Source organism: Ptychodera flava, chromosome 14 (genome assembly GCF_041260155.1).
Source record: "Ptychodera flava strain L36383 chromosome 14, AS_Pfla_20210202, whole genome shotgun sequence".
Taxonomy (NCBI): Eukaryota; Metazoa; Hemichordata; class Enteropneusta; family Ptychoderidae; genus Ptychodera; species Ptychodera flava.
Window position 1 is genome coordinate 23,328,721 of NC_091941.1, and position 18,022 is coordinate 23,346,742.

At 43.7% G+C, this 18,022-nt stretch overlaps 2 protein-coding genes across 5 annotated transcripts in view; both read right to left on the reverse strand.

The window, feature by feature from the left end:
• Positions 1-18,022, reverse strand: part of LOC139149818 (protein TALPID3-like) — a 98,792-nt gene that overhangs the window by 60,177 nt on the left and 20,593 nt on the right. The gene's annotated exons all lie outside the window — the stretch shown is intronic.
• On the reverse strand, positions 3,515-9,506 carry LOC139149817 (probable E3 ubiquitin-protein ligase IRF2BPL). The gene has a single exon (XM_070721808.1). It carries the CDS (start codon positions 8,149-8,151, stop codon positions 6,205-6,207), a length of 1,947 nt encoding a protein of 648 aa, XP_070577909.1. The 5' UTR covers positions 8,152-9,506; the 3' UTR covers positions 3,515-6,204.

Sequence of the window (18,022 nt, forward strand, 5' to 3'; positions counted from 1 at the left end):
TTTTACAAGATAAAATCAGAGATTAGCGTTTTCTTTTTTTTTGGCTTTTTCTTTGCTTTTGAATGTTTTTTCCTGACAGCGACACTCCTGTCTGCAGGAGGTTGCTGCGTTTACATGAATAGAGTAATCCAAAAAATCCAAATTAGCTGTTAGCAACTATGTCATCCAAAGTCAAATTATTCATTTCTCAGGCAAAATCTGATTCACAATATAAGACCAGATTTTCCTTATCCAACGATAGTATTTCTTTTGTACAGAATGGTGCTGTGGTCCCCTTTTCACTCTGTATTGTTTAGAGTATAAGACCTCATTGCCAATATGCAAAAAAATTATACATATTTTTTGAACGAAAGTACAAAACTCATTCGACCCCTTCCTTCCTTGTTGTTGCATTTTGGCAGTTTCGGAAGATCTAAACTACAGAAAACACACAAAAGTGACAAATTCAGACGTAAGAAAATAAACTGAAATCCATGGAAACAGAATCTTTGACTGGAACTGTCCCGAATGACAAAAACACATCACTTGAACAACACGCCTCTCTCAGTTCAATTCACAGGGGGTGCATATTGAAATATTTTTGTTGCTGGCCGGCCCTCAATTCATCGGTAACAACGGAAACATTTCTTTGCAGGCACATCCAGACTGAGTGTGATTAAGGAGCTTAAAATTGACAGACACAGGTAGTCGGCTACCCTGGTACTTGTGGAGGGCCCATGTTTGGAAAATGTTAATGATTAATGCCAGGCCTACACTCTGATAAATAAAGTCCCCAGTCTTTGCAACAGACAAAGAGCAATTTAATCAGATCATTGTTCAACTGCTGTTTCAATACCCCTAAAAAACATCTGTGATTTCTCAGATATAAAGTGGGTTACAGACTCCAAAAAAAGTGGATGAAATAAAAGTTAATTAATTTTTCAGGTACAATACTCAAAGCCTTGGTAAGTTTGCAGTGACTGCTTTGAGGGAAATCAACAAAAATGACCTGTGTGTTCGTTTTTTTCACTTAAAGGATCTGTTATCCTACTTAATCATTTAAAAAATATTCTTTCTCAAATTTTTTGGACAAGCTGCAAGTCATGATATTCACATAGGTGGGAACATTGTAAGTGTATTGTATTTAAGTTCATAGAAGATGTCATGATCAGTAATAACACACGCAACACACGGCTGAAATTAAGTTAACCCTACTGGCCAGGGAAGAAAATTTGAACTGGTACATGTCACGTTGACGAAGTCGAAAACCGAGCATTTTGAAATGCTCTGTAGAAATCATTCAAATTACAAATGTGGTGGCAAGGATGTGAAAATTAAAGCTGCTGTCATTATAAATATCAAAATCACACTAATCTAATTGCCATCTTTCTTAATCAAACCATTGCTTCACTGATAATTTCAACTAAAAAAGACCTTACATACTCATGATGCTTGGTTCCAATGAAAATTTAGAGTTTTCATCCGAGGTGACAAGATATACAAATTTCGCTGAGAGAGTTTTCAGTCTAGAAGATCTCATTGCTCCCTGTCTTGCAACTTTTGAAAAGAGAGATATTGCAAAACCGTGTTATATTACTACAGTTGAATACAAGAATATTTAATTTTGAGGGAGGGAAATCTACAAAGAGGAGGGGCAAGTACTTGTTACCTTTCCCAATATGATTGGGTGAATTTAAATATTGGCTGGGATGAAATAATTTGGGCATCATTCTGTTACTTTGCATCTCTGAACCAAGCGAGCTCTCCAGCCTCTACTGCTCCATTATTCCACCCTCGAGAGAGGCTGAGAGCTACAAATGCCGTGCTGTTGTCATGACAATGGCCAAGTTGTCTGCAAGAAGCAAGAAGGAAGATCACAGCGACCGACAGCGCCTGTGCTGTTTGGCACCGAGCTAGCTGAATTTTCTGTCGGCCACTCGAACACCATTCAAACCTATTCAGAATTTTTTTTTCAAACAAAAAACCCAGCTATGTAAAGAAATCAATGCCTTATCATGCAGCATTTTATACAGAAAGCGCTCACAATAGGCACAGAGTTTCAGCGTTGTTATTGCCTGCAAGATATCAAAATGTTCACCACTGATTTATAGAAGAATAACCAGTTTCGATCTTAATGGCTTCGAGACACGCACAGTTTTATACAATATTCTGCTACTATTTGGTGGAAGAAAACAAACTCTGCTTGCGTATTGAGCGCTGAGAAAAAGAGTTGTTTTATTGATTATCTCTTTCAATCAGCCATTTTCCTTCTGCTACCACTCTAGTTCACACCAATCCCAAGCTTTCCTGATTTTCACACTATCAAACCTGCGGAACTTGCTGGTTTGATATTCCAAGGTAGACTTATTGTCATTTTTTCTTGCAATTTACGAAAACTCAATATAACATTTTAAAATTTTGAAATTGGGACAAGTTAGTTTTCAGATGACCAAAACAAATACAAACACCTATCAATATGCATTCTTTTCAAGCGAGGTTTCAAAAACCGTTATACAATTTTGAAGTTTTATTCTCCGTTACATCAGGTTCATGGAGACGAAAAGTATTTAAGAAGCCATCTTCACCTCACTAGGAGAGATGATTTTCATCAGTACATCATCTTAAGCCTTCAGATTGATAGAATGTACGCAGACTGAAAGATGCAGCCATTTTCTTTTCATCTCCCACATTGCTCGTACTACCACCTCTGCTGCTGTCGCCATCGTCATCATCATCATCATCAAAGACGATGTGGTCACCATAGCAACTCATTCATTAGAGAAATCTACTCCGTCACAGCATACAAACACTGTCAGCCAGAGGCAAACTAATGATCATCTACAGTGCTAAAATCACTATCTTGATTGCCCAGGGGCCTGAAAAACATATATAAAAAAAATACGCAACAAATTGATTTTTTTTTCTCTCTCTCCTTGTAGTCTGTCATAGCTAGTGTCTACAATTGATCCGAAATGCCATATCACAAACAACCTTGTGAAAATTCAATTTCAGGTTTCCTGTGGACAGACTTCCCCTCGTGAACATGGCTTGTGGGGAGCTGCCAAGGTTGTGAGTTCTATCGACCGCTTTACTCCTAGGCTACACAACAAGTGAGACAAATTTGGTCGGCATTTTTTTAAAGTGTTTGAAGAGGGACAACAAATCACTGAAAATCAATGTGTACTGGCAGGAAGTAAACAAATAGATCAATAGAAAAAAGAAGTGAATAAATTATTAAATGAACTAAATATGCATACTATTTGCAGGCATTAATCTTGAGTATATGAAAACCGGATGACATTGGGTTCTGAATTTCTGAAATCCAGGTGGGATCATTATTTCCAGTGCAGAATCCAGGTTAAAGAGGGATAAAATATCTAAGAAACCAGGGCAGAGACTTGGATTCCAAATTCCCAACAATCAATATACTGTAAGTAGTTAAAGGGGGCAGATATTTACATGTCTTGATGTACATGGCCTAAGAGCAAGGGCTTGTGACTTCAGAAAAATGAAAAAATACCGCACAACATCATGATGGGTTTGGAGTGATCATTTATTTCACAAGAAAGATAAAATTCTCACATCTGTAAAACACTGACATAGTAACAATGATAGAGGACTCTGTTAATTGGGATTTGGCCCGGCTATATCAACATCTATGATACACATTTTTGAATTTATTTTTTTGTCTGTGTTTCTGGAAAAAGAACTGACATCTGTGACAGGAAAACAAAAATTGGTTATCCTGAACGTTGACTGATTCACGACTAAACAATGGATAAAAAGTATTCCAACTATGACAGAAATGTACACATAACAGCTTGGGCGAAAAACAAGCTTGAAAGAAGAAAAATTCATTAGTCTGGGTGTCAGACAGCGACACTGGGAGTAGCTGTGTGATGTCTTTCGCGGGCCTTGAAATGTCCTACCATTGAGTTTTTTATGCATTGCCGTTATCGGTTTACAGTGGTGCGCCCCATGGTTATCATTGCTACTGGCATTTTTCTCTGACCTTCAGCTTAGCCTAGTTCAGGCCAGAGCCATGCCGTCACCAATCCCTTCGCTCCGCTTCACATCTGGGTGACACAGGGCCATGGTACTTTGACAGCGGTGTCAATCAGTTACGGTTACAGAAAATAAGAAAAAGAAAGAGCAGCCCAACCATTGCGTAAATTGCTCTCTTCCGTTCCATAAAATCTAATTTTGGACCGCTTGAAGTCGCAGCACAATGGCCAAAAAGGGCTTCCGATATCCTTTTCTAGTTTATAACAGAGTATTGGGTTTCATGCTGTGTTTAACCATTACACTTCTGAGATGAAAATAACCGTCTATATAAGGTCATATCAAATATAGCAACATTTGGCAGTATCGTTTGAGCATGTTGAAAGCATTACTAGCACAGGAAAAGCCTTACGTTATTTTCTGAGGATATTTGATATGTCTGTTCTTACATAGAAAAAAATTGTGGATACACAGAACAAAAAAATCTGCACTAACAAATGTCATACGAGTTGTTGAGCAAATAGCAGGTATCAAGCTATAGAAAGGTCATCCAAGTGTACAGACTACGCACAGTAAAGTTTCGATAAAAGTACTCCACAAAAGTGTAAAGTGGCCATTTAAAAATACGAGCTTCTTTTTTGCAGTCTCTATGTCCTGGAGCCCGATGTGGGAAATGCCCTAGGGTTGTTCGGACATTCTGCATGACATTTACGAGAGAAGGTAAAATATGTGAGAGGAACAACAGCTTGCGCACTAGGTGGAAAGAATGACTGTCACAAACAGGAAAAACACCAATCATCCATTGATAACTGCCAAGGAGCCTCAACTGTTTTTTTTTTGTCGTTTTGCTTTTTTTTTGTACACAACAAAAGGTCTGTGAACACAGGGACTGACTCAATCAAAAGAAACACACCGGCCTAGACACTCTACTCATTGGGCAGGAGACAGCCTCAGGCATTAAAGGATGCTTAAACCCACATGTGTAACTTTCATTCATCAAGGAAGGGGAATTACTCGACACAGTTAATGCAAAAGGGGATAACACTAACCAGCTAAAACCCACAAGAATTGGGGGAAAACGTCTGAAGCCGAAATGATCAGGAAGGCCAGTGCATTCACAGGAGAGGAAAAGGGGGGGGGGGGGGGGAGATTGTTACTTGACAGAAGACTACACGACACAGATTGTGATGACATCATAGCCCCTGACTGATCTGATTTAATAACAACTGGGGATGATTAATGGCGACAGCGATATCGTTTATCAAGACGCTGACACACAACACTAAGAGGACAACTGATACTACTATGTCGAGTATGCCATAGGTAACATAACTACCTGTACACCATTGTAAAGTACAAACATTGATATAAAAAAAAGACAATGACAGAAAGATATGAATCAGATGGCCAATTTTAGACATGTTACATCGATATTCTAACCATGCAGGGTTTCATGGGTATGTGACGGAAGAAGGTATCCCTTCAAAAAAAAAAATATTACAATACAAACCAGAAAGTAGAATTAAAACAATTTTCTGCAGTTTGGGTTTGAGCAGGTTTGTTTCAGCTGGAAAACTTTCGAGGCTATTTTCCATGCAGTCAAGTGGCATTCTCCGGTTACCCAGAGTTTTGTCGAGAATCTATGATTACATTCTAACAAGTAACATGATCACAGCAGCGTCAAATGCTGAATCGAGCTTTGTGAAATATACCTCTCCCCCTCTCTCTCTGGCGGGCTGATCGCAAAACTATCTATAGAAAGAGAACCCCGTGTTTTGCAAGACTGGCTTCTCCGATTACAGGATTATGTTTCACTTGTCTTCAATGACTACTCTTCCAGCACAGAGTTACTTTCTCACGTTTTCTTTCTTTTTTTTTTCCTCTTTGCCTTGTGTATATTTGGGGATTTCAGGTGAGGCGGTAATGCCTTGAGGCTCTGAAAGGGAAAGCTTAGTATCCGCCCCTGGTTAGCAAGATGAGTACAATACGATGTAATGGAGCAAAACAGCCGATATTATGTATACACTTGAGACAAGAAACTTCTTTCTAACCATCTGCAGAGTATACTAATAACACAGTAGCTCAGTGAAAAGTGTTGCCTGGTTTTTTTTTTTACCCCTCTTGTCGTTCACTGTCCTTTCTTGTCCTGGTAGTAAATTCAAATAATGTGCACTGTTACTGTACCAGACGTTCATAATTCTCCCAAGACAAAAGTACAGCGAGTTAAACCTCTCTTTCTTTCTTCACTTTTACCTCATGGTCACCCAATATTGTCGCAATCTCCCCCTGCATGAATGCCCAGGGTGTATTTGTGCCGACCAGGGGACACTTTTGTCCACTTGGACAATACACTTCTCCTCCGGTGCCTTGTTTCTTTATGCTATCACGTGAGCAGGGAAAACAGAACTTGTGAGATGGAACAGATGGGCACTGCACAAAGTGTGTGTCTTCCAAACGCTCATGGCATATGGTGCACTTGAGTACACTGTTACTGGAAACGGAAGAATCCGGCAAATTGTTCGAGTTCGAGCTGATGCTTGCATCGGCTGCATTCTGCATGATTCCAAGCTCTTTACTGCGGTACAGGGCCCTCCGGTGAGCTGTACTTGGGGATGGGGGATTGATGTGTGTATGGCCGATATTTGACATGTGTCCCAACACTGTGTCATGACTCTTTCCAGGTGATATCGGTGTGACCAGGTTGTCTGTGACTGACATCAGCGCTGCCATCGGAGATGGTCCGCCCCCTTGGGTTGTGCTCGCTGTCTCCGGTGGCGTGCCAGAAGTGGGGTTACTGACCGGTGAAACCGATGAACTTGGCGGCCCGGAGTTCCCCGAATAGCCCGTCGACGCCATCGTCAGTTTCAATGCTTCGGCTTGGCTCTGTATCCACTGCTGTCGCTGGTGCTGTTCATCATTTAGTTTGCCACCTTCGCCCTCGGGACCTGGCGACGACTTTCGTTTCTTTACCTTTGGGATGTGTCGCGCGATAGTAGTCGGGACTGCACTTGGCAACATCGGATAGCTGGCGTCTATGTACGGCTGAGGTAGCATTTCTGGGTTGACGGTTTCTTTGAAAAACCTCACCGCTTCAGGCAGCAAGTCTCCAAGTACACGCCAGTCGCCACTTCCGTGTTTTTTCTCGTACTCGAGATATTTGAAACCGGACGACAGTCCCTTGCCAAAGTCTTTCATGCAGTCTTGGTACATCTGTTTCGCAACACCTGATGCGCTCGAATACACGCTGTTCGAGCCGAGCGGATATTCGATGAACAATTTCAATTCATAGTCCAGGCCAGGCTTAGAACTCGCGTCGAATGAAAACACCCGACCGACCAGAGTGTGATCCTTTTTGAAACGGATTTCAAAGGGTGTACAGTTAGAAAGCGATGCTAATGTTTGTCTTACCAATGCGGGTCTTTGACTATACGTGTCCTCACCAAGACGACGCTCGGTGTCGCTGTTATTCGAGCTTTCGTCGTCTCTTTCGCGATCAGATTCGCGGTCTCGTTCCGGCAATGGTCGCTTGTTGTTGCCGCTGGTATGGCTGTTGACACTGCTCGCCGTTGATGTTGGGGGCGGTGGTCCTAGGGTTGGTCTCGGGGCCGGAGGAATAGCCGCCGTGTTGTTGTTGACGTGAATCGGGACACCAGGTGGGTGAGGGTTACCCCTGACCATAGCAGGGCTGCGTCTGTTACTTTCTGCTACGTCTTCACCGTGAAAATTGCCCGGTCCGTTGGCCACGAGGCGTTGATGTTGGGGTGCGTACTCGTGGAGACTTCGCGACCTGTCGTGAATTGGGTAGCGATCAACATGAGGCGCGATATGCGGTGCCAAAGGTGGCCTGGCACTGTTCTCCATTTGACTGCCGCTTTCGTGTACACTTACGTTACGGGGTGGCAAACCCTGAGGTGGCGGCCCATGGTGCCCGTGATTGGGTGGTCCATGAGGTGGCGGAGGTGCTTTGTGAACTGGTCTACTGTCCTGGAAACCATGGGCGCGTTTCATCTGACGCGCTGCCTCGATGACCAATTCTATGCGATCAGGTCCCTCATAATTCACACAGCCGCGGCAGACAGGTTCGGAGAAGTCATGTAGCATAGCCCATGGTGTTCTCGGCAAATCACACAAATAACAATGTTGTCGATGCATTCTGAGCGGAAGGGACATTCCTAATGGATACGGCGAAATGTCTAGATATTCATAATACCATTGAGTCCACAATTCGACCAGTACTCTACCTCATGCAGTCGGTGCCTGTTACGTTATTCGAACTGAAGCGTCGATCACAAACAGCTGCTGCTCCGTCACAGTTACTGACCGTGTGAGGATATGCCTGCACGACTTGCTTCAAAAATCTTTCACAGGCAAGTGGGGCTAGTGAGCATGCGTAATGACATGCGCCGACGACTTAAGTAGGATCGCGTTTTCACATTCCTAGTTCACTCACGTGCGCAGTGAGAGGAATGCGTATTGTATATACGTGCTAGTAAAACATACCGCACTAGCCTTCACAGTCACATCACGGTTTCCTAATTATACACTGAAACCGGATAGCACGAGGGAAGTGGTCAAAACAGGGCGGCTTCAATTTCACCCTTTGAAAATTGTGGAGCAGATATATCGGGTGACAACCCAAGTCGAAAGCATGACAAATATTAGCGTTTTTTTCTGCCTCTATTAGAACGAACTCCATAAAATTTCCAGATGTTGGTCAGCCAGCAATTAGCTTTTAATTTCAATTTCATCCTCGCCGTCGTAAAAAATATTGCCTCGCCATCGAGCGCTTCCGTGGACACCGAAACACTCTGGAATAAAGGCGAATTGAAGAGGGTGGGAGATTCAGCACGTCACACGCCGATATGAAGCTATCTACTGCCGACTTGCTCAGAGGGGATTTCTCGGTTGCCATGGCGATGACGGAAGGGCAGAGGAAAAAAGAGCCGTGGAGATAGTTGTGCTGTTATCAGACGCGTGACATGTTAATGATTACTGGGTGACGTGTACCAATTAGCGGGAACCGTTCGCATTGCTCCAAAACACAAACATCGTAAAACGAGATTTCATCAGAAGTCGCCGATTGACAACACTGTAAAGTCACGACTTCCATACGATGATTTATTTACCTTTTATATTTATGATGTGAAGCAATACTTGTTCACTTTAATCCCTGTGTGTACATGCCTTGAAAATGTCTGATATTACTGTTGCCGGCTGTCCATGTGAAAAAAAGCCACAGCATTTTACAGCGTTGGTTCCCCTCTGCATTATCAAACACTGTAATCGCAGCGCCGAGCAAATAGCACCACCGTTCACGGTAGTTTACCAATAACTCGCCCCTGGCGCTGCTCCTGGAGTGATCGATTATGAAAACGCACTCACGAGTAACCATGGAAACAACTTTCCATATTGTATGCATTGAGTAGGGAACGCCGAATAGAGACGGCAAAATCAGCAGTGGTGTCTGAGTAACTATTCTTTCATAGCATATTTGTTGTCGGAAACTACGCCGGCCGAATGGTCCCCTTGTGATACGGACAATACGTGCTCTGCATACTATAATACCTACGTCACCAGCACTATCACTATCATCATTCCTGTGACGTCACGCGCCACCGGAGGCGGTGTTGCCACTGCACTCTGTGGCTACTAGTGTAAGAGGGCTACACGCCTGAATGATGGAACGTTAAAAAAAATCGACCGCCTAAAAAGGAAACCGGTAGAGCCACCAATCTCAGTTTTTGTCAGTACGGTCTTAGCCGACGGTGAGTTCAGGATAATAGCACGAGGGTTTTCCGGTAATTATTCAAGCCTAGCTGACAGTGGAGACAGGACAGCAATATTGTCCGTGTACTTGTAAAGTTTTCACCGCGTCAATATTACACTCACGTCTAAAACGAAACGTGCCGCAAGGGCAAAGAATAAGTGATCAACTACCGTTCAGTGAGAGCCGCCGTCGTGACAAACAGCAAAGCCATTGGCCAATTCTCAACGCTCTAATTAACAATATTCGTGAACAACGTTTTATGACATCGGAGCAGAGGATGCCGCCACTGCCCTTTTTGGACCAAAGTTTATCATATTAACGTGATGAGTGGTTGAAAATGACCACAAGTTGAGAGGAGACAAAATATAGTATTAAACATTAATTGCAAAAAAAAAAATCGTTTGCCTTAATCTTCGAGTCTGATATTCTATGGCGGACTGGGACCCAGTCAACTCGGAGGAAAAAATGCACGACGAGCGTGCAATATCAGTTTATACTGTAGCTATGTAGCGTTTGCGGAATGTTGTAATTAAACTCTCGAATTCAAAGCGAAAATGCAACAAGATTTTTGCATTACTCTATTCGGCGTAACAAACCATCGATTAGATAACACATTCGCTGTATCATGGCCTGTGGCCGTATTAGTTTCAAGGTATAGCCTCTGGCAGCCGGCAACAGGGACATCTTTCATGATGCAACCCTGAGCGCTCAACCCACAGATAGCTATAGCCAACTTTGGCCGCGCAGGACCGACTGGAAGCATTCATGTCAGTGCATGCCGTGGTCTTGGCAAACCGTGCAACGAAAGATGCAATGACCGAAACTCATTTACTTAGGGAGGGCCATCCGGATCTCGGAGCGGTGATTACAATATTGAGGAAATACAAGTTTTCACCTTCTAAGATTTGACGTTTTATGTCATTGGAGGCAGAGGATACACATTTATTGTACAACATTTCACATTTTCTTGTGATTTTTATACTTAACCAGCATGAATTTAAAAAATAACCATTTTTCATTTTGCAGATTTTGTTTTACATTTTTGATCAGCCCGTCATAGTCTATCCCTTACACATGCCACAACCTTACGGGATGGACCCAGCCCGGGATGGACCATAGGATCTTGAAAAGGGGGGGGGGGCAGAATGTCGATTTACGGATGACTTCATTACGTTCCAGAAGTAGAGAATTTTTGTCGGATTTAGCATGAGGTGAAAACCTTTGTTCTACCCTTTTCTGAAATTCACTTGCTTGGGGCGCTTTTAATGTGCATTAAACTTATATTTTAAGCAAGGCTGCAATTCTTTTAGCAATTTTTGCTTTGCAGATTCCCCACCCGCTATCTTCAAGTTGACCACCCTACATCGCTTCGGTGACCGGCCATAGATGTGAGAAGGTCGGTGATCCATGGAAATGCCCATGTCTCATTATTGATTTATTACCGTGAATGCAAGGGGAAAATCACAATTACCCGCATGACGCGTGTACCAGTTCTGATGAATTAAGAGCCATATGCATTTACCAGTACGAACGCAGTGCTTAGGGATGCGAGGCATAATATTATATCAGGATTTACCAAATTTAGAACCAGTGGATTTCGAAAACACACCCTGGTATACACGCAGAGAGAAGGACAGACACGCACACACGCGTGATTGCCATGGCAACCATACAATGAGTGAGGGAGGAAGCGCAAGAACAAGACTAGATATTTTGTTCTCCATGTACAAAAAACAGCTATCAGCGCAAAGCTTCAACACCGAGATATTTGTATGCGCGACATGTTTTTCGCTCCGTACAATGTCCCCTTTGAATAAATGGAACATATGCTAAAACGAGTACAGCCCGGGGCTAGAATTCTGCTGAAAGGCACAGTGACGCAGTTGGCCGGGTTCTCCAAGGAAGGAAAAAGTCACATTTTCTTCTCATTTTTGCCCATTGTGAAATGAATGTAAATGTTCGGAGCCGTGCTCTAAGTTTTCCTCATGTGAATTACACCACTCAAAGCTCGTCAGCAGTACTGTGTAACAACAACCATTACGTGGGGAACGGCTCAGAATCATCGCATCCGACACACTTGTGAGTTCGCCGCAAGTAAGCGGCGATTCATTATTCCCAATCTTTCTCGATAACTTTCACCTGCGTAGTAGCAGTGACCAGGTTACAGAGCGCATGGCACAGCTGTTGACACCGTCACTGATCGCCCAAAGGTAAAAACGAACGGCTCAGACTATTTCAAAAAGTAAAGGTTTTTTGTCCGCCTCCCGTTCGGCGCGATCTATTCCCCCTTTTCTGTAATCAGCGCACTATCCGAAATATGAGTATTATGGAAAATCATTTGGTCGACGGAAATAGCCGAGATATTAACATTCAGTATACGAATTGATTGCATGGCTTGAGGCGTCGGCTCTTCACCGGAGAAGGAAATGCTCGCCAATCAAAGGACTGCACCGAATGTAAAATACGGCCGAGCAAACAGAAGGGGAGAAGCAGATAAAAGTGTACAGCGCAGCTGCCGTTGGCAAGTCTACTTCGGAAAGAGGCGAGTATGGTTGGACAAAAGCTACAGGGTATTACGAGGATGAACGAGAAAGGAAGGCCCCGGGCCACGGATAAACAGGTCTAATGAAAAATCCATTACGAATCTCTACCAATAATGGACGATAATAATGTGAGAGACTTTCGCGAGGGCTCGAGCCCCCCCCCCCCCCCCCCCCCGAAAACAACAACAAAATGTCTGCATGGATCGATGGTCGTAACGTAAAAATAAAAAAACGCCGCAAGTCAACCGTCTCGTCAGCGCGGAAAACCGCGAGTGGCAATATGGAAGTTTAAATATCATTATTGGAGAATCAAAATAGGTTGGCTTGGTGACCGAGTGATTTAACACGATGAGACACCTTTATAACTTACAAGGGTAATTCATCATGGGCCAATTGCACCTAAAATACAGACTGTGGCAATTGAAGATTCAATAGCCATCGCCATGGTGTATTGAATTCATCCCCTGCTAGGAAACCCCTGGCTACTTAAACAGCCTGCAAAAGAATCGTTGACAAAACACACATCTCGTACGTCATCTAATTTTAGTCGGCGTGTCATCTACGAAATGAGCACGGGGTTGGGTCGTGTGAATCGCGGCATTTCCCCTGAGAGTCTGTCGTTTGGCAACGTCTAACGGGTCGTGTCGTTATGACTCTTGGATGCCCGAGACCTGCCCGGAAACTCTACTGTTTTCTGATGGGATTCATGCAAATCTTTATTTTTTTCAAGCAATGTATTTTCCAGTGTATGCCACGAAAACGCTGTCGAATACAGCTCGAATATGTGTAAATGTGTGTGTACGAATTTGCGCATACGATGCAAGCGTGGTGCTGCTTCTCCGAACCAGGACTCCGGCGTTCCGCGACGAGCAAAAAAAGGTTTACGGCATGTTCACATTGATGTAGGGATCGGAAAAGTTTACAAACTACAGGAAAATGCGTACCGTGTGTCTAAATCTTGCACATATCGAAAATATAAATGTAAAACCGCGGACATTAAACCATTCGACGGATAATCCTGTGACATTCATTACAGCATTTGGGTAATGACATCTCTGGCCAAATATCCCCTATATCAGAGGATTCATCCGTCGTATTGCCCTACCCCTCACCCCCCCCCCCCCGAAAACCGGATCTGAGATGAGACGAAGTCCCTCAGGCTGAAGCTCCCTGATAGGAATGAGGGTCCGCATCTCAATCAACGGCCGTAGTCCAGGATTACTTCAGCATATATTGCCTTTCGACAGCGCGGTTCGTTACGCGAAGTTGATATTGGAAAGGAAATTGAAATCGCCATGTCTTTATCGACCGTGTTGTTGTATGATTGCGTTGGGTGTCGTTTTTTTTCCTGCAACGAAAACGGACTGCATCGAATTTATTCAACGTATGAACACTTACAAATCAATTCGTGTGAAAGACAAATTTGTATCTCGGCGATACTCAGTACATTCGATCAAATCAAGTCTTTTTTTAATAATATTCCGCAAGGTTGACGTTACCGTTCACATTTGCCTCTCCCATATCTTCGCGAGATTTCGAGATTTTGCAATTTGCGTAGGATAACTGGTAAAACTTACGCTATAGACTAATGCAACACATTAGCCTCTCATGTCCGCCTGCTTTCTTTTGAAACAGCTTGATATTGATGGTGTGGCCGATTCACCTTCACCTTGAATGTCGGTTCGAAGTTGCACGAATCCAAATGGACACCCTCTCTCCAAATAATTATTTCTGTGTAGCTTGTGCCGAATACCGGCCTCGGGCATTCCCTGAACTGCTAAATATAGTACAGTAGTTTGGCAGAACTTTATAGACCAGGTGCCCCCGGTGCACTCACATCCGTTTTAACAACTGATCGCTGAAAAGAAGGGCTCAAGTCCGTGGGGGTGCCTGAATGACATAAAGTTTGAATAGGTCTTTTCAGGGAATTTAACTGGCGAATAAGGGGTGACAGGACTGGCGTGGAATTTCGAAACTCCATAATTTTTCTCGCATGGCTGACAACGCTGAAAGAAACGCAGAGGCACCCGTTTCCGAACAGCACGTCCGTCTAAACAAAACGAGGCGACCTCTGCAATATAATGGTAACCCGAGATAACTTTCATGTCTCGGTTGGCGATATCCGATGTGAACAATCTGTTTTTCGCCCGAGACGGGCATTTTCACGTCATCGAGCGATTTCTGAAGTAACCTGACCGATGCACAAGATGACCTGGGTAATTAAAACGTAACCGAAGCCCAGGAGCCGAGATAGCAAACTCGAGGGGAAAAACTTTAGTTCCCCAACCCTCCTCCCCCCTTTGAATCCCCTCCAGGTCACGCTCGAAGCAATCGCACAAATCCCGCGTTTTGGGCGGGGTAATTAGGAATAGGAGAAGAAGTGCCATTAACGACGCGCCATGGAGAACCCCGGTGCAGTGTGTCTGGAATGTAACTATATACGTCAGCACCAGAAAATTCATTGCAGATCTAGCGATCGAATTACCGTCGCCTCAGAGCCCGAGTCCTTTGAAACTCGAGTTACCTTCAGCGGAGCGTGGGTAGACTGCATTTCCAGTCACAGAATATGCCGGCGGTGAGGATTACATTCCTCATTCGATGCGCTTGTGTTCCCTGAGGGAGACGTCTACCGTGGCTCTTCCTCAAGACTGAAGCGGTTCGAACTCGGGTCTTTGGGGGAACCACAGCTGCGTCGGACAGATGTGCGCTGGGTTCTCATTTTGCAACTCGGCGTCACCCACTCCCTCTTAACACTCGACAATTTTTGCACCCCCTGTGCTGATCAGCTGGGAGGGAGTGGGGGGGGGGGTCGGCTACGCATAAGCCACGCTACAGTACTTCAGTTGGAGCAGGAAACAGCTGTTACCCTCGGGGTAGTGGGCACCAAAACAAGCATACGTATGCTCTACTTCAAAAGTGTACGGTATCACAAAGGAAAACGGAGAAGATGATCAGCCCTCTTGCGTGTAGTAATACAGATTGCGAGGATGCATTGCAAATTTTGTATGCGGACGTTGAAGAGATTTCCTCGCAATGTGAAAACCAATACCGTTCGGCGAAAGTAGTACATCTGTAAATTCTGATTCGTTGCATTCAGAGAATTTCTGGGCAACTTGAGTTACACATGGCTGAGATGCGGGTGCAAGGGAACACGTGAGAATGCAATGCCGTCCCCCGGGGAAAGTGGAGAAGGCCAAAAATTGCGGAAATGTAGACTGGGTGATTTGAACGAGATCGATGGCACATGATTTATCGCGGAGCAGCAGATGGGGTCGACCTCACCGCGCACCAAATCGGCTGTTAAACTCACATTATTCGGGGGGAGTAAAAATGAACTCTTTATCTTATCTGTGGGAGTGAACAGTAATTGAAATGTTCGGCTGTAAATTGAATATTCCTTTCATGTAGTGGATAATTTTGCAAAGTTTGAGATATAAAAGGATACCCTGCAAATTATAGTCAGAATAGCTTGGAATCTCCCCTACCGACTCGGAGTTGTTGGGGATTGTTGCAATGAAATGGCATATGACACACTAAAGCTATGCTTTGGCCCTTCAGGGGCGAATGAGATATATTTCGACTAGTCCAGGACCTATACGATGTACGCTAGCCTACACCATGGCCAAGAAGTCCTACATATTTCGAATGGCCCGAAGAAAAGACACATTGTGGCTTGTTTATTTTAATAAAATAGCGGCTATAAGGGACATTCCTTCAACTTTGAGATGGAGGGAAGCAAAAATAATACCGACAAATAGGTTGTTCTGATATACCTTCATATTAGTCTTTGGAATACAAAATTGTCTCATTCAAGTACGACTCTATATCTGACACCAAGACTAGCCAAATGTATATACATGTTGGGATGACTTTTGTATGTTTATGTGTACCCCGTCTTTCATCCTATCACCTTCCATCTTCATTTTCAACTTCCTCCTGATTGCCCCCCCCCCCCAATAAGGGTGGCAAAGTTTCGTAAAATATCCGAATTTCATTTTTGACACCTTGTTTAATCCAGTCGTCTTTCAAATAATCTTTTGGATGAAGACGTCTCGCAAAGTTTGGTTATGGTCCGTCTGTATCATCTATCTGGCAGGTTTATTGTATTTCACAGAGTCACCAACAAATGTTTTTATAGCAATCACTGTCCTTGAATGCACGCTTAATTATACAACTACTGGCAACATTTCTGTTCATTTACTAACTGCATTTGGTTCAATGGGCCTGACTGTTGACTTAACAACAACCGAAAGTATCAAGAACCTCGATTCTGATTTTCCCTTCTATATCGACAAGCAAAATCAACCTTGTGATAACGTCTGCTATGGGCAATGACAACTATTCAATAAAAATAAATTCGGCTCATCACAATGGACGAATCCAACCGCTCGTGGCTAACGTCTTAACTTAGGTCACATACACTTCCAGGTTCTATTTTTTAAGACACCAGCTCTATGCTACATCGGAAGATAGAGGTACGCTCGTACCGCTTTCAGGGTACCACGCCGACAACTGACTACCTGAGACTGCACACGCCTGCCCACAATAAGCGCGCTCAGTTGCCATGGTGAACACCCACTAATTAATTCACGGCGTACATTTGGCGTTTAATGCCAGTCTTTTCACTATAGGGCTCGGGGAAGAACGCGGCGAAAACGAAAGTAAATAATGCCACTAGTCAGATTAATTGGACACAAACATCGGAATCTACATCTATGATGTAGTAGGGGAAAAATTGCACTTTCGTATCGCTCTGGAGTAGGCTAACGCGAAAAAAGTTACTAGCGGGACTTTCTCTCCACTCGCGTTCTCGCTGTTTACACAGTCCTAATTTTGTTTATTTGTTCAGTGGTTATATTTTATCCATCACACTGTTCCCTTTTCCCGTAACCCCACGGCGTCAACGCTCAGGACAGGCAACGGACTTTCCGTGTCAGGTGATAACTCGGCATGACGTACGCATGAATGATAGCCTGCGGAAGCTGAAGCGGTGAGCGATATGAAAGGAGAGCTTGAGAGTCAGCGGTTTTTCGTGCTCATGTGCATAAAAGTGAACCTTCATCATAGCGAAGGTCGTATTGAATTTCGATTTTGTGAACCGGTAATGGACAAGACGCAATATCCCCTACGCAAACGGAAAAGTTCCCTACGGTACTTTTCCCATGTAACCTCTACAATTTTCACTGAAAATGAAACTGAACCACAAACCGGATGGTTAAAGGATACACGTATTGCGCATCCGTAGTTCTGGCCAACGTCGTGATTTCCCCGTGCCAGAATTAAATCAAATTAGCCCAGCTACAGAGTTTTGAAAAGCAATGTGTTTCTCACGACAATTCTGCCGTCAAACTTTCAATCGAATTCGAAAGTGCCGGCCTTGTCAAAGAATGACGCACTCCACTTCCGAATTCCGTGCAACACATGTCGGATCCCATAAGCGGGAGACGATTGTAGTGGCGTCATCGTTTCTAACTATGCTTGCAGCGGTTGGTTGAAAACATCACTCGGTCTCCGCGATTCGATGATACCAAGGAAAGATGTCTTCTAGCTCATTATCTTCTCGTATTAGACTTGAAAATGCAGAGCATTATCGAATGCTGGAGTTTTTGCTGTCTATGACTTGAAATAAAGGGGCAAAGGCTTGTTTGTCGAGAGAAAATTCTGTTTTATGAACTGCGCGCTCGATCAGGTTGATCAGAATCAGATCGGAAACTTCAACATCGGAAGTTTA

Bases quoted from the DNA above. Each gene is read 5' to 3' on its own strand.
- LOC139149817 (XM_070721808.1), bottom strand. From the start codon at position 8,151: ATGTCCCTTCCGCTCAGAATGCATCGACAACATTGTTATTTGTGTGAT.